General features: G+C 42.7%; 1 protein-coding gene across 3 annotated transcripts in view; it reads left to right on the forward strand.

Moving 5' to 3' along the window:
- Nucleotides 1-25,473, forward strand: part of LUZP1 (leucine zipper protein 1) — a 79,930-nt gene extending 54,457 nt beyond the window's left edge. For 2 of the 3 annotated variants that reach the window (XM_082372619.1, XM_082372620.1), the window contains 2 exons: nucleotides 16,366-19,544; nucleotides 21,482-25,473. In XM_082372619.1, coding sequence (XP_082228745.1) covers nucleotides 16,485-19,544; nucleotides 21,482-21,637 — 3,216 coding nt within the window. In that variant the 5' untranslated portion in view covers nucleotides 16,366-16,484 and the 3' untranslated portion in view covers nucleotides 21,638-25,473. Of the gene's footprint in view, nucleotides 1-1,574; nucleotides 1,749-16,365; nucleotides 19,545-21,481 lie in introns of those variants that run through there. The other variant, XM_082372621.1, reaches the window with a different exon arrangement.
- Nucleotides 25,474-25,547: the final 74 nt, after the last annotated feature.

Genomic DNA, 25,547 nt, shown 5'->3' on the forward strand with positions numbered 1-25,547 from the left:
GGGACTCAGATCACCTAGGGCCTGAGAGCGGGGGTAAGACCTTTGGAGTGGATTTTATTTATTTAAAAAAATATTTATTTATTTATTTATTTCCTTCCTCCCTTCCTCCCTTCCTCCCTTCCTCCCTTCCTCCCTTCCTTCCTTCCTTCCTTCCTTCCCCTCTTTCCCTTCCTTCCCTGGGTCTCAGTTCCAGCACACAGGATCTTTTGTTGCAGTGCGCGGGCTTCTCTTCAGTTGTGGCGCATGGGCTTCTCTCTAGTTGTGACACGCTGGCTCCAGAGCTCATGGGCTCTGTAGTTGTGGTGTGTGGACTTAGTTGCCCCGCGACATGTGGGATCTTAATTCCCTGACCAGGGATCGAACCAGCATCCCCTGTATTGCAAGACGGATTCTTAACCACTGGACCACCAGGGAAGTCCCTGGAGTGCATTTTATTCTGAGCGAGATGGGAGCCACTGGGGAGGGGACAGCAGAGGAGAGACATGATTTGACTTATGTTTTAAAAGGCTTACTCTGTTTGCTCTTGGGGAATAGACTGTGGAAGGTGGGGAAAAGTGGGCATCGGTGGAAGCAGGGAGACCAGGTAGGAAGCTTTTGCCTTCTGTCAGTAGTTAGGGCAGGGATGATGGTGGCTCAGACTAGGGTGGCAGTGCTGTGTAGCCAGAAAGGAATGGTTTCTGGACATATTTTTTTTGAAGGCAGAGTCAAATTCTAATTCTCTCTGTAGAGATGTTTGATTTATCTGGAGTTAACCTCTAGCTCACATAGGCCTGAGGGTATCATTGGAAACTTGACAGTGATCTCTGGTAAAATTCTAAACCTGATTGAGCAAAGGATAAGAACACAGGGATGACCATAGAAGTCACTAAGAGTAACTCAAGCTAACTGATAATTTTTTTTTCTTTAAGTTTTGCCGTGATTTTACTTAAACTGTAAAATCAGTACAAGTTTGTTTTTGAAATATTAGAAAATAAAGAAAAAAAATCATACCATCCAGGGGTAATTACTATATATATAGCACTTTGGTGTATATTAGGGCAATTCATTTTTGAAAAGGTTCCTAGGCTGGGGGATCAGGAATATGCTACAAAGGTAATATGTCTTAAGTGTTAAAATTAGGTGTTTAACATTTTCTCATGTGATCCCAAGACAAAGAAAATTTGGGGCTGGCTTGCATGCAAGTGATATACAAGTACTGATTAATGGATTGATGTTTATCTAGAGGGGTTGTTTTTAGTAGCATTCTGGAGGGCTGTTCTTGGTTATATTTTGTTTAACAATTTGAAAATCAATTTGGATGAAGATACAGAAGAGACATGCCTGTTAGATTAATAAATAGTGAGTGAATGCTTATAAACTGGAAGTTGTAGAAAATATTTAGACAATTGAAACTATTGATTGAAACTAACTTTCAAGTTGAAATGAAAAAAAAAAAGGTAAATAATGTAAGCTTAAGATGGACCAATCAACCAAAAATATTAAACAAAAAATTTCAGAAATAAACAATTTATAAGTTTTGAATTGCATGCTATTCTGAGTAGCGTGATGAAATCTTGCTCCGTCCTTTTGTCCAGTTGACCCTTGAACAACGCGGGTTTGAACTGTGCGGGTCCATTTATATGCGGATGTTTTTCAATAGTAAGTACTACAGTACAACATGATCTGCAGTTGGTTGAATCTACGGATGCAGAACTCAGGATACAGAGGAACTGCATGTATGGAGGAACTGCCTATATGAAGGGCCAAGTGTAAGTTATACATGGATTTTGAGTGCTCGGAAGGTCGTTGCCCCTAACCCTCACATTGTTCAAGGGTTAACTGTATAGGAAAAAACATAATACATATAGGGTTCTGTACTGTGTGTGCTTTCAGGCATCTACCAGGGGTCTTGAAACATATCCCCCGTGGGTAAGGGGGGATACTCTATCTAGAGGTTTTAGGGCTGTGCACTTTTTGTTGGGGGAGGGCCTGTTTGAAAAGGCTTCAGAAAATTGCAGTGACAGATGATCACCATCAGAATGGTGCAGGGGAGGCTTGGAAGGAAGAGGAAAAGGGAGAAAGGGGGAATTCTAAACTTGGTCCTCAAACATTACCACCTCAGCCTCTGCACTTGCTGTGAGATTTCAAGGGCTTCTATGTTGCACTCAACCATATCAGTTACCTGCTCTGCTCCTCCCCTTGTGCCTGTCATGTCAGTACTGCTGAGTTACTTAAAGTTCCCCAAATGCAGCATTGTTTTGTTTGCCTGCCCTCCCTTCCTTCCTCCCTGTAAACAATTACTTTATACCCTTTATGTACCACTGTTCAAAGTGCTGGAGAGACAGCAGCAAAAAACAGCTGCAAATACAAAAAAACATGTCTCTGATCTCATAGATCTTACAATCTAGTAAAAAGAGTCACACGGTAAATAAATTCTCAAGCAATTAAGTGGTAAAATGTGCTAAGAAGAAACAAGTAGAATATCTTACCTTAGAGCTGTCCGAAGATGAAATGAGCTGCCTTGGGAGGAAATGAGTACCCTTCCCGTCATTGAATAGGAGCTGAATGACTACTTGCTAGATAATTTCTTCATTGAGTGGGAGGTTGGATCAGATGATCTCTAAATCCTTTCCAACCTGGAGAATCTCTACATACTAGTTGGGCTCCTAACCCTGAGGTTTGCATATCTAAAATACATGAATTTGTGATTCTGGGAAAAATCATTTAAGTCCAGAAATTAAATAGAAACACTCAAGAAGTGCTGGTGAGATGTGGACAGCTGAAGGTTTTAAGACAGGTAACTAGAAATTGTCAGGAGGAAGCTGCTTTAAAATAGTTTCCCCATTTTCCTTTAGGTCAGGGACTGGCAAACTGTGGTCCACAGGCCCATTGCCTATTTTTGTAAATAAAGTTTAGTTGAAACACAGCCATGTCATTTGCTTATGTATTGTGTATGGCTGCTTCACATTACAATGGCAGAGTTGAGTAGTTGGGACAGAGACCTTAGGCCTTACAAAGCCTAAAATATTTGCTGTCAAACTAAGTTGTATACTTATATGGATACTATCAAACTTTACAGAAAAAGTTTGCTAATCCCCTACTTTAAATGACTGTTGGGAACAGGAAGGTGAATCATGGCAGCTGTGTTGGGGGAAAGGGCAGGGCAAGTTTGATTCTGTACTATTTCAGACCTTCCTGGCCCACTAGGACAGGAAAAAGAGCCAGCCTCCAAAATGCTGGATAGGGCCACTTGGAACTGAGTTCAAGACCTTTGGCAGAAAGGAGGTCTGAATGAGAGACAGTCAGTGGTGTATCTTTCTAGTATGAGTTGGAACTGAGTTAGACACTGGTGTGTGTGTTGGGCGGGGGGAGGAAGTTGGCATTAAAGAATGGACTACTCGTCCCTTTCTTCACTTTCCCATGATTTCTGAGGCTTAATATAAACAATTTCCTTCCCAGACCCCACTCTTGGGCACAATTAATCACTTCTTCTGAGCTTCTAGTGCACATACATCAGGTGGTGAAATGTACTAAGTGAAAAGAAGCAGGGTAAGAGGGCAGGGAGCAGAAGAGTGGGTGCTGTTTTGTGACATGGTCAGGGAGGCCTCTTTTTTTTTAATATATATATATAATTTTTATTTCTCACTTATACCTCAATAAAGCTGTTACAAAACATATATAATAAAAATATTAGGAAATAAATCCAGCGACATATAAAAACAAAATAACACATAATCAAGTTTGGTTTATCCTGTGAATGCAAGGTTGGTTTAACATTTCAAAAAATCACCTTAATTCACAATATTAATTGAATAAAGGAGAAAATCAACATGATCATTTAAGTTGATGCAAAAGAAAACCATTGGATAAAATTCCACACCCTACATGATTAAAAAGAAAAAAAAATCAGCTAATTAGAAATGGAAAGGTATGTCCTCAATCTGATGAATGACATTTACCAGAAAACCTCTAGTAAACATTATAAGTAACATTGAAATACTGAATCCTTCCCCCACCCAAGGTCAATAGCAAAGCAGTATGTCCACTCTCATCATTTTACTTCAACATTGTATTTGGGGAAAATAAATGTCTCACAATTTGGAAAGGAAAAGACTAAATAGTCATTATTTGCAGAAGACATACCATATATGTAGAAAATCGAAAGGAATCTGCAACAGTTACTAGAAATGGTAAGTGATTTTAGCAATGTCATCTAATATAGTTAATGGTTTTTTTTTTTTCAGGTGCACTTATTTATTTTTAAAATAAATGTATTTATTTATTTGTTTTTATTTATTTATTTTTGGCTGCATTGGGTCTTCGTTGCTGCGCGTGGGCTTTCTCTAGTTGCGGTGAGCAGGGGCTGCTCTTCGTTGCGGTGCACGGGCTTCTCATTGTGGTGGCTTCTCTTGTTGTGGAGCACGGGCTCTAGGTGCACGGGCTTCAGTAGTTGTGGCTTGCGGGCTCTAGAGCGCAGGCTCAGTAGTTGTGGCGCACGGGCCTATTTCCTCCGCGGCATGTGGGATCCTCCCGGACCAGGGCTCGAACTCATGTCCCCTGCATTGGCAGGCGGATTCGTAACCATTGTGCCACCAGGGAAGTCAGGGAGGCCTCTTTATTCTTATTTTATAATTGGTTCTAGCTTTCTGTTTCCTTGAAGGCAAGGGTTGGGTCTTAATGATCTCTCTCTAGCACTTGGCAAAATGCTGGGTGCATTATAGATGTTCTATAGATGTCTACTAAATAAATGCATTTTACCTGGATAAACATACTTGATGGGGAATGCAGGAAGACTGGAAAGAGAGGCATCTGTCTCTTCCCTTTGTGGATGGTCCTGGAGGTAGCAAAGCATTTCTTTCTCTGGCTGTGCTTAGGGCCAAAAGGTCAGAGATAAGTGAAACTCCAACTTCATTTTCGATCCATTTCCTTATTTACCCTGGGTAGAAGGGCTGATTTTAGTGAGTCTCTCTTTTTAGGAGGATTCTGCCTAGTGAAACTTACCTTAGGTATGCATAGGACTTTTCAAAGAGCTTTTGCTGACTTTAACTTTTGCTGTGAGGTAGGTGGGGTTGATATTCTTTTATTTTTTCAGAGGAAGGGTCTGAGACATGGAGAAGATCAATGGACTTGGCCAAACAGGTAGCATTCTTAAAGGAATATGGTCTTTGGAACTAGACTTGGGTTCACCATCTGGCTGTCCTTACTAGCTGTGTGACCTTGGGCAAGTTTGAGGGTACCGATCCCATAAGGTTATTGTGAAGGCTGAGTAGAATAATAGTAATAGCGACTGTTTGTTGTGACTTATGTGCAAGGCATTCTGCTAAGTGCTTTACGTGCCAGGGGATTACATATTGTCTTTGTATGGATGAGAAAACCTCAGAGAAATAATTTGTTCAAGTAGATAGATCTGGGATTCCTAGAGAAAGCATGTATAGGAAGTCCTTACGATATTGTCTGTAGTATAGTCATGCTCAATTTGGGGTTGTCCTTTATTTGTTCCCTTTATACCTTTCTGTTTTTATTGGTCAATGTATAATCAGAATGACTCACTTCGTAAAAATGCTCAAGAATTTGCAGGGAAGTGCTTTTACACAATGGGAAGAGTCCTGGGTAGTCTGGAGACTAAAGTCCTTGGCTTTGCTAAGTTGCTGGAGAAATCTTGAGTCTCAGTTCCTTCATTTTTAAAATAAGGGGATTGGGCCAAACAGGCAGTTTTATTTTAAATAAAAGCGGTAGAACTCTTTCGTGACAGTCATTTGGGGCAAGACCAATATGTTAAGAAGCTAAAATCAGTTGCTTTGGTTGACTGAGTGAGCGAGGGAGCCTGACTCAGCCTGCTCAGACCTTCGCCCCTGCTCTCTTTTCCCAGGTGACTCTGGAAGGGGTTTGCTCAGTCTGGTTTGAAAGTCAGTGGACTAAATGATCTTTTAGCTGTGTTTTGGCTCTGAAATCCCATTCTAAGGAGTGGAAGAAGATCCAGAAATATTTTCTGCTTCAACACTTACTTGCTCCAATAATTAGAACCTCTATGAGTGGTGTGGTTTTCTGGTATTTATGTCATATTTCCATGGCATAGACCTGAAAGCCAGATGGGTCATTGTCCAACTGGGAGAAGCACTGTGCAAGTGGCTTGGGGCTTGGGACGAGACCTTTCAGAGCATTACCACGGGACCTGATGTCTGTGCTGGCTGTATCTGTTATTGTCAGTTGTTTTCTCCATTGTAATCCATGAGTAAGTAGCTCCTTGACATCATTTTTATTATTTTCTGTTCATGGTTAGTGCCAAAGGGCTGACCAGCCATTTAATAATTAGGGGGCTCATTCAGCCCTATTCATTCATCAAATTTTAAGCATTAATTTATGTGCTAGGCTTCCTGCTGGGTGCTGAGAATACAGTGGTGAAAAAAAAACAAGTTGGAGAGATAAAATGAATAAATAAAACTTGAATACATTGTGATAAGTGCTGTAATGGGACCGATACAGCAGACTAAAGCGCAAGAGAGAGGCTCCCTGATCTAGCCTAGGGTTTCAGGAAGGAGGTGCTCCAGGAGCTTCCAGGAGGAGGTATTGCCTAAGGTGGGATTTGAAAAAATGAGAAGGAAGTATTATCAAGCTAGTGAAGGCCTGGAGGTGAGAGAGAGTGCAAGGTTTGTGGAATGTTGAGAGTGAAGAGCTACGCGGAGTTTGAAGACGAGGCTGAAGAGGTAGCCAGGGCGGATCGTGAGGACTTCACATGCCGTGTGGGGAGTGCGGGCTTTGTCCTGAGCAATAAGGCCCTTTAAAGGATTTTGAGTAGTGGCGTGTGATAACTCTCTTCTCTATATGTTTCAGTAAGTATTTGCTGTATATTCAGTGAGTTTTGCTTTTTCATTCCTTGTGCTACCCTGGTTGATTCATATCAGAGTCTTGAACAGAACATATAAAATTGGCACTAAGAGCCAAATGAATAAAAAAGCAGTGTAATTCCTGGACTCTACTAATTCAGAAATATAATTTATAGATGGGGCTGCACTTAAGTTTAACATTTTCCTCTCTAAAAAAGAGATTTGTTTACGTAGTATAAATAGACTTGCTGAGGAGAATGTTTCAGTTTGGGGTAAGCTGTTTTTTTGGGTTTTTTTTAAACAGCTTAAGATATAATTTATGTATCATAAAGTTCCTCTCTTTAAAGTATACAATTTAATGACTGTCTAGCATACTTATGAGGATAAGCTGTTTTAAAGCTCTTTGTATTATAGAAGCATCATATATCATTTGTCCTCCAGTAACTGCTATGCCAGTACAGATCTTTTGTTATCTACTCATTTAAAAGTGGTTTATGGCTCCTGCTTAGTTCAATCCCCCATCCCCTCCACCCTGTGTATAAAATTGGTAGTTAAGAATTTTTTTTTGTTTTACTGTACCACTAGGCAAAAGGCCAAAAACAAGTTTTTTTCTGTATGTAGGAAAAGTAGATGGGAATAAGGGAAAAGGTTTCTTTCTCATAAAAAATATATAAATGTAGGTGTTTTTTTTCTTCTCCATTTTTGGGAATGAGGAAGCCTGTAAGCTGGAAAAAGGAGGAGAAGGGGAGACCAAAGGAAGCACAGGTGAGAAGACAGAGAAAGACAATACCCAGGGAAGCTGAGTGGTGGAGAGGGAAGAATAGTCAGGGAGCTGGGCGATGGAGAGGCTGAAGGAGGGAGGCAGGCCCTGTTATTTCCAACACCGCAGAGGCCTTGGTGTTTTTTTTTTTTTTTTTTTTAATAAATTTGTTTATTTATTTATTTATTTATGGCTGTGTTGGGTCTTCGTTTCTGTGTGAGGGCTTTCTCTAGTTGCGGCGAGCAGGGGCCACTCTTCATCGCGGTGTGCGGGCCTCTCACTATCGCGGCCTCTCTTGCTGCGGAGCACAGGCTCAGTAGTTGTGGCGCACGGGCTTAGTTGCTCCGTGGCATGTGGGATCTTCCCAGACCAGGGCTCGAACCCGTGTCTCCTGCATTGGCAGGCAGATTCTCAACCACTGCACCACCAGGGAAGCCCGGCCTTGGTGTTTTTTAAAAGCTGAGCATGGGCTCCACCTGGTGGCTCTAGGCTTTAAGTGCAATTGATGGAGGAGATCTTGGGGTTGGAGAGCAGTGGCATTTAGCATCTCCTCAAATCCTGCTTAAGGTTGTTTCTCTTTTGCCCTGGGCTTTCTCATGGGATCATTGTTGAGTCCATTTTTCTCTCAAATGGAGGCTGTTTTTCTCTTATGGCTCAGACCTTGTTCCCTCCATCCTTTCTCCTAGGTTTAAATCTAATATCAGACTACATCACCCAGTGCCCTTATTGTTGCTGTCATATTGAACCCCAGGGTCACCACCTCTCATTTCTCGATGAATGTAGTTTCTTGTTTAATGTCACTATTTGCAGCACTAGTCCTGTTAATTTGTGGGCTTTCAATGTACAATTCAGGAATCCTTGCAACACCTTTGCCTCTCAGTATTTCTCTCTTCCAGTGATCTCACCCCTCTCTGTACCTGGCATTCCCAGAATCATGCTTTAGTTTTTTAACTTTCAAAAAGTTAAGACTACTTTTTTGGAGCAGTTTTCGATTCACAGCAAAATTGAGGGGAAGGTACAGCAATCTCCCATATACCCTCTGTCCACTTCCCTCCTCAGGTTCCCCCCCCATTATCAACATCTCCCATGTACGTACATTTGTTACAGTTGATGAACCTCCACACACATCATGTTCACCCAAAGTCCATAGTTTGCATTCGGGTTCACTCTTGGTGTTGTACATCCTGTGAGTTTGGACAAATGTATAATGACATGTATCCACCATTATAGTATCATACAGAGTAGCTTTACTGCCCTGAAAATCCTCTGTGCTCTGCCTATTCATACCTTAGTTCTTGACATTATCAATTACTGCAACTCCTTGATAATTTCAATTCCCTGAGATCCCTCTCTGATTACTGTCTCCTGTCTTTCAAGCTCATTCCTCCTAGTACCCTGACTCCAACAATCCTTCAATCCTCATTGGTACCTTCAATTCATTGGTCCTATTACATTTTCACTGTTCTTCACATGTTCTTGATGTTCGTGTTTCTCTTTACTGAAGCTCCCTTGTGCACACCTATAATTTCCTCACTCTTTTCTTGCTTTGTTACATTTGCAAACTTCCAACCCTATTTTCAGTCCAATTCTCTCTCTCCTCTGTGCCTTCATGTGGTCAGCAGAACAAGACTGAATATAAAAATACAACCTTGCTGATTGGTTTCACTTTAAATCATAACCATGAATTTCAAGTGGGCCCTTAATGTTGCCTGGCAATCATTCTGTTTTCCATTCACCTAGATGACCATTTCTGAAACCTGTACTACTCTACCCCCTGCCCTTGTCATCATTTTAAGATGATGATCTTGCTTTCTACTTCAGTGAAAAAGCAAAAACAGTCAGAAGAGAACTTTATTAGACTACTACCACCACACCTTCCGGAATTCCTACCTACCCACTAACACTTGTACCCATATACTCTGCCTTCCTGCCTCTTACCATAGATGAACTATCTGTGCTTTTTTTGTTGTTTTTGTAATATTATTTTTAAAAATTTGTCTTATTAAAGTATAGTTGATTTACAATGTTGTGTTAGTTTCTGATGTACAGCAAAGTGATTCAGTTACATATATATATGGTTTACTACAGGATATTGAATATAGTTCCCTGTGCTATACAGTCGGACCTTGTTGTTTATCCATTCTGTATATAATATTCTGCATCTTATCTGTGCTGCTATTGCTGCATCATATGGCTGAGTATGTTTAGTTTTGTAAGAAACCACCAAACTGTCCTCTAAAAGTGGCTGTACCATTTTGCATCTTCACTAGCAAGGAGAGTTCCTGTTGTTCACATCCTTACTAGCATTTGGTGTAGTGGTAACTTTAAATTTGCATTTCCCTGATGACAGGTGATGTTGGAGCATCTTTTCATATGCTTATTTGCCACCTGTAGATCTTCTTTAGTGAAGTGTCTGTTAAGGTCTTTGGCCCATTTTAAAATCAGATTTTCTTATTGTTATCAGATGTGTCCTTTGCAAGTTTTTTTTCCTTCAGTCTGTGGCTTGTCTTCTCATTCTCTTGACATTGTCTTACAGAGCAGTTTTTAATTTTAATGAAGTTCATTTTATCAATTACTCCTTTCATGAATTGTACCTTTGGTGTTGTATCTAAGAAGTCATAGCCAAACCCAGGGTCACTAGGTATTCTCCTTATGATACCTTCCAGGTGTTTTATAGTTTTATGTATTACATTTAGGGCTGTGACCCATTTCAAGTTAGTGTTTGTGAAGGGTGTAAGGTCTGTGTCTATATTGATAGTTTTGCACGTGAATGTCTAATTTGTTCTAGCACCATTTGTTGAAAAGACTGTCTTTCTGTTGTATTGCCCTTGCTTCTTTGTCAAAGATCAGGTGACCATATTTCTGTGGGTCTATTTCTGGGCTCTCTGTTCTGTTCCATTAATCTATTTGTCTTTTCTCTCACCAGTATCACACAGTCTTGAATATTGTAGCTTTTATAGTGAGTCTTGAAGTTGGGTAGCATCAGTTCTCCAACTCTGTTGTTCTCCTTCAATATAGCATTGGCTGTACTGGGTCTTTTGCCTCTCCATGTAAATTTTAGAATCCATTTGTCTATATCCACAAAATAACTTGCTGGGATTTTGATTGAGATTGCATTGAATCTAGAGGTCAAATTGGGAAGAACTGAATTTGGATAATATTGAGTGTTAGAATCCACGAACATGGATTTCATGAATTTCATGAAATTCTTCATCAGAGTTTTGTGGTTTTCTTCATATAGATCTTGTACATATTTTGTGAGATTTATACCTGTGTATTTCATTTTAGGAGCTGCTAATACAAAGGGTATTGTGTTTTTAATTTTGAATTCCACGTGTTCATTGCTGGTATATACAGGAAATTGATTGACTTTTGTATGTTAACCTTATATCCTGCAACCTTGCTATAGTTATAATTGCTTATTAGTTCCAGGAGTTTTTTTTTTGATTCATTTAGATTTTCTACATAAGACAGTCATGTCATCTGTGAACAAAGACAGTTTTATTTCTTCTTTCCCGATCAGTATACCTTTTCTTCTCTTTTCTTGTCTTACTGTGTTAGCTAGGACTTAAGTAAATTTTGAGAAGCTCTGATAGGAGGGGACATCCTTGCCTTGTTCTTGATCTTAGCGAGAAAGCTTTGGACTTCCCACAATTAGGTATGATGTTATCTGTAGGGTTTTTTGTAGATGTTCTTTATCAAGTTGAGGAAGTCCCCCTCTGTTCCTAGCTTGCTGAGAGTTTTTATTATGAATGGGTATTGAATTTTGTCAAGTGCTTTTTTGCATCTATTAATATGATCATGTGATTTTTCTTCTTTAACCTGTCAGTGTGGTGGATTTCATTTATTGATTTTTGAATACTGAACCAGCCCTGCATACCTGGGACAAATCACGCTTAGTTGTGGTGTATAATTATTTTTATACAGTGTTGGATTTCATTTACTAATATTTCATTAAGGATTTTTGCATCTGTGTTCATGAGAGATATTGGGCTGTAGTTTTCTTTTCTTGTAATGTTTTTGCTTTTGTTGTTAATGTAATGCTGGCATCAAAGGACAAGTTAGGAAGTATTCCCTTTGCTTCTATTTTTGGAAGAGGTTGTAGATACTTGGTATAATTTATTGGTATAATTTCATCAGTGAAATGATGGGCCTGGTGCTTTCTGTTTTGCAAGGTTATTAAATATTGATTCAATTTATTTAATAGATACAGGTCTGTTAAGATTGTCTTTTTCTTCTTGTGTGAGTTTTGGTAGATTGTGTCTTTCAAGAAATTGATTTCATCTAAGCTATCAAGTTTGTGTGCATGGAGTTATTCATAATATTCCTTTATTATCCTTTTAGGGTCCATGGGATCTGTAGTGATGTCCCTATTTCATTTCTTTTTTAAAAAAAAATATTTATTTCTTTATTTGGTTGTGCCAGGTCTTAGTTGCGGCAGGTGGGCTCCTTAGTTGTGGCAGGTGGGCTCCTTAGTTGCGGCATGCATGTGGGATGTAGTTCCCTGACCAGGGATCAAACCTGGGCCCCCTGCATTGGGTTATTAGTAATTTGTGTTTTCTCTCTTTTTTTTCTTAGTTAGCCTGGCAAGAGGCTGATTGATTTTATTGATATTTTCAAAGAACCAGCTTTTGGTTTCATTGATTTTTTTTCTCTATTGATTTTCTTTTTTCGGTTTTATTGATTTCTACTCTAATTTTTATTATTTCTTTTCTTCAGCTTACTTTGGTTTTAATTTGTTCTTCTTTTTTCTAGTTCCCTAAAATAGGAGTTTATTGATTGTAGATCTTCATTCTTTACTAATATATTCATTCAGTGCTATAAATTTGCCTCTAAGCATTGCGTTTGCTACACCCCACAACTTTTGATAAAGTTGTATTTCGTTTTCATTTGTTTCAAAATACTTAAAACATTTCTCTTGAGATTTCTTCTTTGACCCATGTGTTATTTAGAAGTGTGTTGTTTAATCTCCACATATTTTGGCATTCCAGCTATCTTTCTGGTACTGATTTCTAGTTCCATTCCATTGTGGTCTGGGAGTAGACACTGTATAGTTTCTTTTAAATTTGTTTGGGTGTGTTTTATGACCCAGAATGTAGTCTGTCTTGGTGAATGTTCCATGTGAACTTGAGAAGAGTGTTTATTTTGTTGTTGTTGTTGTCCTGCGCTGGAAGGTGGATTCTTTACCACTGGACCACCAGGGAAGTCCCTCTCCTTTACTTTTGAAGGATAATTTTGTAGGGTATAGCAGTCTAGATTGGTGGTGTTTTTCTCTCAACATTTAAAATATTTCACTCGACTGTCTTGTCACTTGCATGATTTCTGAGAAGTCAGATGTTAATTCTTATCTTTGTTCCTCTGTAGGTAAGGTGTTTTTTTTTTTTTTTTTTTTTTTTTTTTTTTTTTTTTTAAGGTGTTTTTTCCTCTGGGTTCTTTCAGGATTTTTCCTTTATCTTTGATTTTCTGTAGTGTGAATATGATATGCCTCGGTGTTTTTGTTTTTGTTTTTCTTTTTAGCATTTATCCTGCTTGGTGTTCTGAGCTTCCTGAATCTGTGGTTTGGTGCTGACATTAATTTGGGGAAATTCTGTCATTATTGCTTCAAATTTTTCTTCTCTTCCTTTCTTCTTCTAGTATTCCTGTTACGCATGTGTTACACTTCTTGTAGTTATCCCACACTTCTTGGATATTCTGTTCCATTTTTTTTGCAGTCTTTCTTTCTCTTTGCTTTTCAGGTTTAGAAGTTGCTACTGACATATCCTCAAGCTCAGAGATTCTTTACCAGCTGTGTCTAGTTTACTAATGAGACAAAGGCATTTTTCATTTCTGTTGGTGTTTTTGATCTCTAACGTTTCTTTTTGATTCTTTTCTATAATTTCTATTTCTTTTCTTACATTACCCATATGTTGTTGCATGTTGTCTAATTTTGCCATTAGAGCCTTTAGCATATTAATCATAGTCGTTTTGAATTTCTGTCTGGTAATTCTAACAGGTCTTCCATATCTGAGTCTGGTTCTGATGCTTGCTCTGTTTCTTTAAACTGTGTTTTTGTCTTTTAGTATGCCTTTTAATTTTTTGCTGAAAGCTGGACATGATGTCCTGGGTAAAAATAACTTAGGTAAGTAGGCCTTTAGTGATGTTGTGGTACACTGTTGGGGAAGGGGAAGTATCCTGTTGTCCCATGATTAGGTCTCAGTTTTTTAATAATCCTGGGCCCCTGGGCTATGAATTTCACAAGTGCTTCTCAGTGTCAGGTCCTACGTGCCACCCCTCTCCCTACCCCATCCCCTAGGTGGTACAGGATGGCTGGAGTTGGGCATATTCCTTCCACCATGTAGAAAGTTAGAGGTAGCTGGAGTTGGGTATTTTCCTTCCCCCAGGTTAGTTAGGCTCGGATAAGACTCTAATAGGTTAGACCCTGGTTTCAAAATGGTTAATTTACCCTCCTCCAGCTGGAAACATGAGGGGATTTTTCCCCATCTTCACTGTGGGAACCTGGTACAGCTCCTGGAGGTAAAGCTCACAAAGTGTGGTGCATCCCCCACCTAAGACTGAGACACCCCCTGTTGTTTTTGACTCCCAGAGTTGTCCACCCTGAGCCTCGAGAAGTTTGTCAGTTGCAGTTTAGGTTTTCCTACCCTGGTATTAGTTCCCGTGGAGGTTTCTACTCCTGCATTTCTGCTCTGGTAAATTGCGTTCTCTGTATCCACTTGTCTGTTTAACTTTGGGGGAAGCAGTTTTCTCTGTAACCTCAGTTCTCTGATGGATCTAAGAAGAGTTGTTGACTTTGTTTGTTCAGCTTTTTACTTGTTAGGAAGAAGTGATGACTTTAGAAGCTCCTTACATGCTGGACCAGAAACTGAAAGTCTACCCTACCATCTCTATGTATTTTACTTCTTTTGTGCCTTAACGTTTTTAAAAATTATTTTTCATTTTGGCAAAAAATGCATTAACATAAAATGTATCATCTTAACCATTTTTAAATGTACACTTTTTTAGTAGTGTTAAGTATATATACACACTGTTGTCCAACCAATCTCTGGAACATTTTTTATCTTGCAGAACTGAAACTCTATACCCATTGAACAACAAGTCCCTATTTCCTCTTTCCCTCAGCCTCTGGCCATCACCATTCTACTTTGTTTCTATGAATTTGACTATTCCAGATACCTCATATACGTGAAATCATACAGTATTTGTCTTTTGTGACTGGATTATTTCACTTAGTACAACGTCCTCAAGGTGCATCCATGTTGAAGCGTCAGAATTTCCTTCCTTTTTAAGATTGAATAACATTTCATTGTATGTATAAACCACATTTTGTGTATCCATTCATCCACTGATGGACATTTAGGTTGCTTCCACCTTTTGGCTCTTGTGAAAAATGCTGCTATGAACATAGGTATGGGGACTTCCCTGGCAGTCCAGTGGTTAGGACTCTGCGCTTCCACTGCAAGGGGCCTGGGTTTGATCCCTGGTTGGGGAAGTAAGATCCCGCAAGTTGCACGGTGTGGCCAAAAGAAAAATTAAAAAAAACAGGTGTGCAAACATCCCTCTGAGATCATTCTTTCATTTTTTGGATATATATCCAGAAGTGGAATTGCTGGATCATATGGTAATTGGTTTTTAATTTTTTGAGGAACCACCATCATGTTTTTCCATAGTAGCTATAGCATTTTCCCACCAACAGTGTACAAGGGTTCCAGTTCTCCACATCTGTACACTTTTTGTTTTTTGATAGTAGTTGTCCTTGGATATCATCTTTGGAGAAATGTCTATTCAAGTCCTTTTCCCATTTTTAAATCAGGTTCTTTTTCGTTGTTAAGTTGTAGGAGTTCTTTATATATTCTGCTTATTAATGCCTTATCAGATATATGATTAATATCTATTCTTAACAAGGTCTAAAGTTAGTTATAATAACACTATCCTCTTCGCAAAGAATGTAACATTCTAAGAACACTTGAATTCTGATTTCTCTCTTTATGATTTACATGTTATTGTTTAGTGTTTCAGTTCCACTTTGGGGAGAAGGAGCAGGATAAAACCAATCCCTAATTGATTTTTGTTGTTTAACTGAATCAGTGCTTGTTTGGGTAATTTCTTTTCCTTCTTGCATCTAATGCCTTCTTTAAATGATCAGTTTCTGTATTCTGAAGTATGTCTATCAATAGTTTTTTCAGTCATAAACACTTAAGTTTTTATTTTCCTTTTATTTGTTCTCAAAGTGTTTCTGACTAATTATATCTTTCTTTCATAGTTTCTCTTGGTATTTACTTATAGGAGATTTACTTCTAGGTTACAGTTATTTTCTCTTAGAACTTTGAAAGATGTTATCATGTCTTTTATCTTCTTGACATCCACTTGAAAGTTTCTGCTGAGAATCCAGTTCAGTTGTTATTTCTTCATAGAATATTTGCTCCCCCCCACCCTTATTGCTTTTAAAATATCTTGTGGTATTCTGCTGTATCCTTATGATGCTTCTAGGTGCAGATTTTATTTTTATCCTTCTTGGGTTGGGCTTTGCTTCCTGAATATCGAACAGTTGGTCATGTAAATGAGGCATTTTTCTGTGTCTTTTTGCCATGCTGCCATTGGTGGCATTCTTCATTAGGGTGAAACTAGGCATCAGCCATAAAGAACCAGTGTTTTCCTGCAGGTTTAGTCAAATTCAGTCATTCAACAAATTTCAACACCTGCCATGTTCTAGGCACAAGAATTACATATGGGAACTCTTTACAACTGGGAGCTGAAGTGGAGATTTTAGATTTGCTGCCTGACATGCTTTCTGCTTTTCTTCTGTAGACTGATAATGGTCTCCAGCTGCCAAAGAAGGTTGTGGATGCCAAGAGAAAGGTAACCGTTTCTCATCCCCTCGAGTGGAATTGGGTGCCTCTAGGAGCCCACATTGGCTGGCAGTAGACATGGCTGAATTTACAAGCTACAAGGATACTGCTTCCAGCCGCCACCTGCGGTTTAAGTTACAGAGTCTAAGCCGCCGTCTTGATGAGTTGGAGGAAGCCACAAAAAACCTCCAGAAAGCAGAGGATGAGCTCCTGGATCTCCAGGACAAGGTGATTCAGGCGGAAGGCAGCAACTCCAGCATGTTGGCTGAGATTGAAGTGCTGCGTCAGCGAGTGCTGAGAATTGAAGGCAAAGATGAGGAAATTAAGAGAGCAGAGGATCTCTGTCAGCAGATGAAGGAGAAACTTGAAGAGGAGGAAAACCTCACCCGGGAGCTAAAATCTGAGATTGAGCGGCTTCAGAAACGAATGGCTGAACTGGAGAAGCTAGAGGAGGCCTTTAGCAGGAGTAAGAATGACTGTACCCAACTGTGTTTGAGCCTGAATGAGGAGAGAAACCTGACAAAGAAAATCTCCTCTGAGCTGGAAATGCTCAGGGTCAAAGTGAAAGAACTAGAATCTTCTGAGGACAGGCTGGATAAAACTGAGCAGAGTTTAGTGTCAGAGTTAGAAAAGCTGAAATCATTAACTCTGACCTTTGTAAGTGAGAGAAAATACTTGAATGAAAAGGAGAAAGAAAACGAGAAACTGATAAAAGAGCTCACTCAAAAATTGGAGCAGAACAAAAAAATGAACCGAGATTATACAAGGAATGCTTCTAATCTTCTGGAAAGGAATGACCTACGAATTGAGGATGGTATCTCTTCCACACTGCCATCCAAAGAATCAAGAAGGAAGGGCACTCTGGACTATCTAAAGCAGGTAGAGAATGAAACAAGAAACAAATCAGAAAATGAAAAGAACCGAAATCAGGAAGACAACAAAGTAAAAGACCTTAACCAAGAGATTGAGAAACTTAAGACACAAATCAAACATTTTGAATCTTTGGAGGAAGAGCTTAAGAAAATGAGAGCCAAAAATAATGACCTTCAGGATAATTACCTAAGTGAACAAAATAAAAACAAACTCTTAGCCAGCCAGCTGGAGGAGATAAAGCTACAAATCAAGAAACAGAAAGAATTAGAGAATGGAGAGGTAGAAGGGGAAGATGCTTTCCTGTCCAGCAAAGGCAGGCACGAGAGGACTAAGTTTAGAGGGCATGGGAATGAGGCACCTGTGTCCAAGCACACACCCCGGGAACTGTCCCCTCAGCATAAGCGGGAAAGGCACCGAAACAGGGAATTTGTTCTCAACAATGAAAACTATCCTCTGAGCAACAGGCAGGTTTCCTCTCCCAGCTTTACCAACAGGAGGGCAGCCAAAGCTGCCAACACAGGGGCAGGTGCAGACAGTGGGACTCAGGAGACAAAGAGAACTGAAGATCGATTTGCATCTGGCTCCTCTCAGAGTGAAGGGAAGAAGTCCAGGGAGCAGCCGTCAGTGCTTAGCCGCTACCCGCCAGCTGCTCAGGAGCACAATAAAGTTTGGAAGGGCACTCCCAAGCCAGGTACTGAGAGTGGGCTGAAGGGGAAAATAGAGAAGACAACACGAACATTTAGTGATACCACCCATGGATCTGCTCCCAGTGACACATCAGGGAGAGGTGACAAGGCTTCTGACACCTCCACCGAGGCCCTCTTTGGCAAGAGGGGGCAGGTGCCTGGCAATGGAAGTCAATTAACTCAGGCTGCAGACTCTGGCAGTTCTAAGGCCATGGGAGCTCTGGCAACATCTAGAAGATCTTCCTCAGAAGGGCTCTCTAAGGGGAAAAAGGCTGCCAACGGCTCAGAGGCTGATACCAGTTTCCCAAATTCCAAGGCTCCACCTTTATCAAAGTATCCTTATAGCTCCAGAAGCCAAGAGAACATCCTTCAGGGCTTTTCAACCCCAAATAAAGAAGGAGTTGATCAACCCATAGCAGTTGTGATGGAAGACAGTAGTCAGCATGAGGCCCTGAGGTGTCGAGTCATCAAATCCAGTGGCAGAGAGAAGCCAGACTCAGATGATGATATGGACATGGTGTCTCTTGTTACTGCCAAATTGGTAAACACAACCATTACTCCAGAGCCCAAGCAACAGCCCAACTCTAGAGAAAAGGCCAAATCCCGAGGGGGACTTAGAACCTCCCTCTTTGAGAATGATAAAGATGTGGGAACAGAAAATGAATCTGGGAAGCCTGTCAGAGCCTCCACCAATGCCGTGGAGCTCCCAGAGGCCAATGGTGCCGGGGTAAAAAGCCAGCGGCCCTTTAGCCCCAGAGAGGCCTTGCGATCTAGAGCCATCATCAAACCTGTCATCATTGATAAGGATGTGAAAAAAGTCATGGGAGGATCTGGAACCGAGGCCACATTGGAAAAACAGAAGTCTCCTTCCAAACCAGGGCCAAACAAAGTGACAAGCAGTATAACTATCTACCCCTCTGACAGCAGCAGCCCGAGAGCCGCTCTAGGCGAGACCCAGCGGGAGAGGCACACATCCACCAGCAACATCCAGGTTGGGCCACCAGAGCTCACGTCGGTTAGTAACCATGTCAGCTCCCCCTTTGAGCTCTCCATTCACAAACATGACATCACCCTGCAGTTCACAGAAGCTGAAAGAATGGGAGATGGGGCCCCGAAGAACAGGCCGGAAACGGTGGTCTCTCGGAGCAGCATTATAATCAAGCCATCAGATCCTGTGGAGAGGAATAGCCATGCACCCACGGCGGAGACAATCAGGTGGAAAAGCCATAGTGGCCCTTTAGAAGTGGGCTCTTCAGATGCCAGACACGTTACTGTGAGAAATGCCTGGAAGAGTAGGCGAGACTTGAACTCTTTAGAAGACCCCCCAACTCGAATAGGTAAAAATGTGGAATCTACCAACACCTACATCCAGAGATCTTCCACAGACTATTCAGACCTTGAACAGCCCAGCTCCTACCTTTCTGAGCAGGGCACTCGAAGGGTAGGCAACTCAGGGGATGCCCCCGAGCTCTCCTCCAGAAGGACCCAAAGCAGCCTCACCGTGTCAGAGGTGCTCACTCGTCGGAATCGGGTAGGAGATGCTGTCACAGCTGAAGCCTGGAACCACTTGGCAGGCATGGTAAGTCCCACTTCTTTCCCTCTCTCCTGTTCTCCTTCCACTTTCCCCTTTTCTCCTTTACTTTCTTTTTTGTTCCCCTCTGCCCTGGCCTGTGTGACTCAGGATTATTGGAGACTGTGGGGCTGGGAAACACTGAATAGAACTGGGTAGTTCAGAGAACTGTTGAAAATAAGGTGGATTTGGCCTTAAAGAAGAATGAAGTACCTTGAAGAAGGTATTTGGCAGAGAGCAGCATGAATTTCCAAAATCTTTTCCCCGATTTGTCCCCTTCATTTTGCCTTCATATATGAAGGCTACAAAAAAGGAGAGAGATGTGGCCTCTGTTCTCTTGGTTTGCCAGGGTCGCCAAAGGAGCTCGCTCCCCTTATAGCCCCACAGAGCAGTACCTAGAAGCACAAGAATCAGCTGCAGCTGTTGGGAGGTTCCGGGTAAAAGGAGGAAGCACAGTGACTTTCTGTAGAGCAGAGATGGAGCCAAGGAAATGAGTTCTTTGGCTGCCTCAGTTTAGACAGATCTTTGCCAGCTGCTGGCATGTAGGGGCTGAGGAGAGCTGGGGCTTATACTGGGCCTACTTGGATAAGCTTTATGCCCGAGCATCACTTTTTGTCCCAGACACCTATCTAGGCCATTATGTCATCAGTCTGAGGGCAGGGCTGGTTCAGTGTGGCTTGTTACTGGATAGACAAATCTAGAATCTTTCCTTATATGAGGGTCAGAGTTCCAGAACAACATATGAAGGGGAAGCCCCCAGGAGTGTCTTTTAGATGTGAGTCCTGTGATGAAGAAAGATATTTTTGACCTAGAGATTGTTCCCTTCTTTTATTATTTGTTTAAATATTTATTTTTGGCTGTGTCGGGTCTTAGTTGCGGCATGCGGGATCTTTCGTTGCAGCGTGTGGGCTTCTCTCTAGTTGAGGCGCGCGGGCTCTAGAGCATGCAGGCTTAGTTGCCCCGTGGCATGTGGGATCTTAGTTCCCCAACCAGGGATCGAACCTGCGCCCCCTGCATTGGAAGGCGGATTCTTAACCACTGGACTACCAGGGAAGTCCCTGTTCCTTTCTTTTAAAAGGCAGGTGGTGAATGTGTGTTAAGTTGAAAAGCCCTGAGTCTTTACAGGGTACTTTAAATAAAGCACTTCCCCACCTGCTTTCTTATTCAGTCTCTCCAACAGCCCTGGTGTGTGTGGGGGGATATTATCCCTATTTTTTAGATGTAACTGAGGGTCAGCGACACAAAGGGTCTCTTCACCAAGGCCACCCAGGTGAATTACTGGAAGAGCTAAGATTTGAATCCAAGATTCTTGTCTCTAAATCCAATGCTCTTTTACCTTGCCAACCAGACTTTCTCACTCATATTCTTTGATCTGCATTAGCTGGGGAGGAGCAACAAGAACATTAAAAAGGCAGAATTCTGGTAGAAGATGAGTGCAGAGAGTTGGATGAAGCTGAAACTGTGGATGTCTGAGAAATATAGGGTGAGGGGCACATGAGATGAGATATGGTAGGAAAGGTATACGTGAGCTTTTTGGTAGTCTGTAGGTGGGAAGTAGGATAAGAGCTGTCCAGCTTCCTTTTCATACTTCCCTGCCTCTCCAGCGAGCAAATGGCTCTCACCCTGAGAGGCGTGCAGCCTGCACGTGCAACACTCCAGTAATGCTGGCCCCTACTTGGAGGTCCCACTCCAGTGGCCCTGTTCCCGGTCCTGTCCCTTTTTAGGGCTCCTGTTCAGCTGTGAGCCTCCCAGTCTACCCTAGGAGCTCTCAGCAGCTTGGAGTTGGTAGGTGGAACTTTCATATTGGCCAGTCCTTTGCAGTTCTGCTGTGGTCGGTCTGCACTCCATCTCCGTCTGTTAGAGAGGGCCATTGGGGTGGGGGTGAGGGTGTCTTATTATCCACTGTATTGTTCTCTGCAGCTGACTTTTGTCATCTGTTGGCACAGGAGGAAGGTGACGACTGCACACTCAGTGTCTACAGGCGACTGCACAACTCCCTCGAAAGGTCTGAACTGTCTGCAAAGCCGGGGCTGCCAGAGCCTGGGCGATCCCGGGCTGAGGAACGGTTACGGCCAAACAGGCCCTGTGCTGAGGAAGACTGAGCCAGCTGGGTGAGGTCTGCCGTCTCCTCTGCTCCTGCTTCTCAGCTCTTCCGCCTTCCTGCCCTGTGAAGGAACCAGGCCAGAAACCAGGCCTTGGCTGGGAGACTGGCAGAGAGCCAGGCTGTGGCTCATTTTTTGCCAGTTGGCCAGAGGGAATCAGAAACTACAAGCTGGACACGGTCACCCAGGGCCAGCCTTCCCTGATGCATGAGTCTTCTCTCCTTGTCCTTGTCCCCATCCCCCAGGTAGGATGGGCCACTCTGGCCCCCAAATGAGGAAAGACATAGAAACCCCTTGTATCCCCACCACACAGCAGCAGCCAAATCTCTTCTCTGCTCCTTGGTGGGTTCTGTGTCATAGGGCAACCCCTTCTGTGGTTAATGTTCTGATTTCTTAGTCTCCTCACCACATCCAGTTCATTCCTCATTTGCCCCAGGGGCCTATGCACCCACCAGCCATCAGCTCCATCTAGGGGGTTCCATTTCTTCCCCTGTGGAGTTCCTCAGACTTTTACAGGGGTTTAAACTTCAACCTTTAGGTTGAAGTTTCTCTGACTTGGCCCCCGGCTGACCATTGTTTCCTGGGGGCAGAGCACACGGGTACCCACCTACTGGAATGACATCACCCCCCCACCGCCGCCCCCCCACCCCCCCACAACCCCGGCTCTCTGTTCACCTTCCAAAGGCACCTGGAAGTGCACGAGCCTCATGCATCTCCTTCCCTGGGCACCAACATGCTGCTGGCCTTGCCTGCTCCTCTCCTGTGGCTGGAGACTTCAGGCTGACTCCGTTGTTTTCTCCCTTGGAATACTCCCAGACTAACCTGGGCCTGACCCAGCATACTCTGCCTTCTAGGAAGCGCCAGCACGGGGAAAGTAGACAGGAAGAAGCGATTTCCCCTTAGTCACTCCACAAAGCAATGGCTCCATGAAAGGCATGGACTTTGTTCCTCCTCCTCATCCCCCGTGGAGGAGGTATCGCACTTTACCAAGCTGATGCATTCCTACAGAAGTGGGCCCATGATTTCTGCAAACCAACTATCATTATGATGACTTCATTGGAGGAAAGGTAATACGTGCCCATCAAGGGCCCTAGATTCACACAATTCAAAATGCAGCAAACCTTTCAGGAAGCCACATAAAGAAAAATTGATTAGATTCCTTATACCAATCACATGGGGAAAGAACTGTACATTCTTGGCACTGCTTTTTCTATAGCATTCTCTCAGTTCAAAGAAGGGATCCCCTTTCAAAGGCTACCTTTATGAAGCAGACACTGTTCCTTCATAGTGAAAGAGCATTAGAGTGGAAATCAGGAAAGCTGAATTTTCTTCATGGCTTTGTACTTCCTTGCTATGTGACCTTGGGGCCTCAGTTTCCTTATCTGTAAAATGAATTCTTTGAAATGGATGGTCTCTAAGGATCCTAAATCTGGCATTCTAAGATTTTTCTGTTTCCTCCCTGTGGGGGTGATTCTCACTTGTGGAAGGTATTGTCCAAATGGGTTTACATGTGTCCTTCCCATCACCTTTGTTTTTCTGGGCCTTATTGTTTCCAGTTCCCCATGTTTTAATGTCATGAGGATGAACTCGGAGAAGTTCCCTTGGCCTCACTTTTCCAGTTTATAAAATGAAAGGGTGAGGTTAGATGGTCTCTGCGGCCCTTTTCAACACCAACCTTGCCCAGTGCCACACAGCAGGCCACGTGCTTTCCACAGCACAAGGTGTGTATCTCCTGTTCCAGTGCTTCTTGAATCTTCTCTGCCTCCGCTCAGGGTGGGAACCAGCGTTCGCCCCTCCCTTGTCTGCATCAGATTTGGCGATCCTGGAGGAGGCTTGGGGAGCACCTACCTGACTTTCACGGACAGGAGTGTTTTGCTTATACTTCCATTTTCTGGAGTTTTGCCAATCTAAGGGTATTTGTCATGTGGCTTGCCTTTTCTTCACATTGCTGCCTCAGATACTCAAGATGCTGTTTTCAAAATCTTTTCCTGCTGCTTTTCCTGGGTCATTGGCTCAAGGCTGCAACCTCTCACTTGTAGCCTCCCTGCCATTCTTCTTAACTGGTTGTCAACCCTGAGAGTCCAAAGGAAACAGACCCCTGTGGCGGTCAACTGAGGCTATAGGAAATTAGGTCTGTGGTTCGTTGCTGGTGGAAACAGAAGGGCGCCAAACGATGCCTACAAAGATCTCGCCAGTAATTCTTGTCTTTTTGGGCGTTGGAGCCCTGGATTCTGGTGCTGTAGCTTCTGGTGCCAAAGTCTGGATCTTTCCACATTTTAGCAGCACCAACATCTGCCACCACCCAGAATGCTCTGTGGAAGAGGGACAGCTATGGTGCCCTTTTGCTGGGGCTGCTGTCTTAAAATCTGAGTGCAATAGGGTTTGATTGTAACAGTTATTTCAGGATAAATATTTTGTTTCCTTAATCTGCACACTTTCTAGAGCCGCTGTAAAATAGATTTTATTTTTAAATGTCCTCAGCATTGCAGAAAATATATTTGTAATAGCAAGTGAACGCTAGAGGCTCAGTTCCTCTGGGCTTCAAATGGCTGGCAAGGCTGGCTGTCAAATTCCAAAGTTGGAAGGCCTGTTTCTGAAAAGCAATCTAGGTGTGACCGTCTGGACCCAGGCCTCACCATCAGGGGTCCTGGAGGAAACTTCCAAATGGGAGACCTGGTAGTTGAATAGTTGTCTAATCAAGCCAAATATTCCCTCTGTCCCAGCCAACAAACCCACTTTTATGACCAGCCTCTTCTGCAGCTTGGCTCTAACTCGGAATTTTACTGGCAGGTGTATGGTGTGTGGGAGGGTTCCTAGCAAGGTCTGGGAAGCTGGCACTCCAGAGCTCCTTGCTTGGAGGAAGTAGAGCTGGCTCAGTGCTAGGAGCTGGTCTCCTCCACCTGCCGCCGCCTGTCTCTCACCACTCTGGTACTAGAAACAACCAGAGAAAGCTGCAGGGACGGTGGGCAGAGAAGTTGTGGCTGTTTCTGCTTTTGCGTAGCAAGGAAACAGTTCCCGGGTGGGCCACAGGGATTTGCAGTGGGGCCAAGGATTCCAGCCTCGGCCACAGGCAGGCCTGCACGTGACGCCATCACCCTCGTGGGGTGTGGGAGCGTCTGTGTTGGTCTTGGACTTGCCATCCTGGGGCAGTTTTAGTTCTTTATATTTAGTGGGTTAGTGCCATGTGCTATCACTTCCCAGTAAAGGAACAGGGACCCAGCCCCTGGGTCCCCAGCTGCCTTTGTTGGTGTGGGGTGATCGTTACTCTGACAAGACTGATTTGGAAGAGCTGCTTTTAGGGATTACCTTTTAAACACCCCAGGGTGGGGAACAACAGGGTTCTCCTCAAAGCCTCGCAACCAAGATCATAGGAAAGGGGCCCTACTTTCCTGCTGCTTCACAGCTCAGAACATGTACTGAATGGAATGTATTTTTAAGAGAATAAAGTCTATTTTTTTTTTTGTATTTTAAAGATTGGGAGGGCTAGGGAAGTAGCCCCCAAATAAACTCTTATTACATTATAGGCCCCCTTGCTAGGGGACACATCAGTATCTGTTGGTCCACACCTACTTGCTCAGGCAGGTGCTCTGGTCTCTCCCCTGCTCCTTGGAGTCTAGGTGCAGCAGCTTCTCCTACATTCCTGCTCCAAGCATGGGACCAAGGAGGCCAGACCCTGTCGCTGGAAACCAGGGCGAAGCCATGAGCAGTGACTCAGGGCTCCTTGGGTGCATGTGTATAGTTGAAGCTGCCTGTCTGCATGTATCCTCTGGCTCTAATGCTGTCTGTTGGCTCTGCAGCACAATATGTAACCAATAAAGCTCCCTAGTTTCCATGTGCTTTGTGTGAATGTGAATCAGTGATGCTATTTTTCTTGATGTTATCTCTGTGTACAGCTGTTGCTATGCACTGG

The sequence above is a fragment of the Balaenoptera borealis genome, assembly GCF_965194805.1.
Source record: "Balaenoptera borealis genome assembly, chromosome: 1".
Lineage (NCBI taxonomy): Eukaryota > Metazoa > Chordata > Mammalia > Artiodactyla > Balaenopteridae > Balaenoptera > Balaenoptera borealis.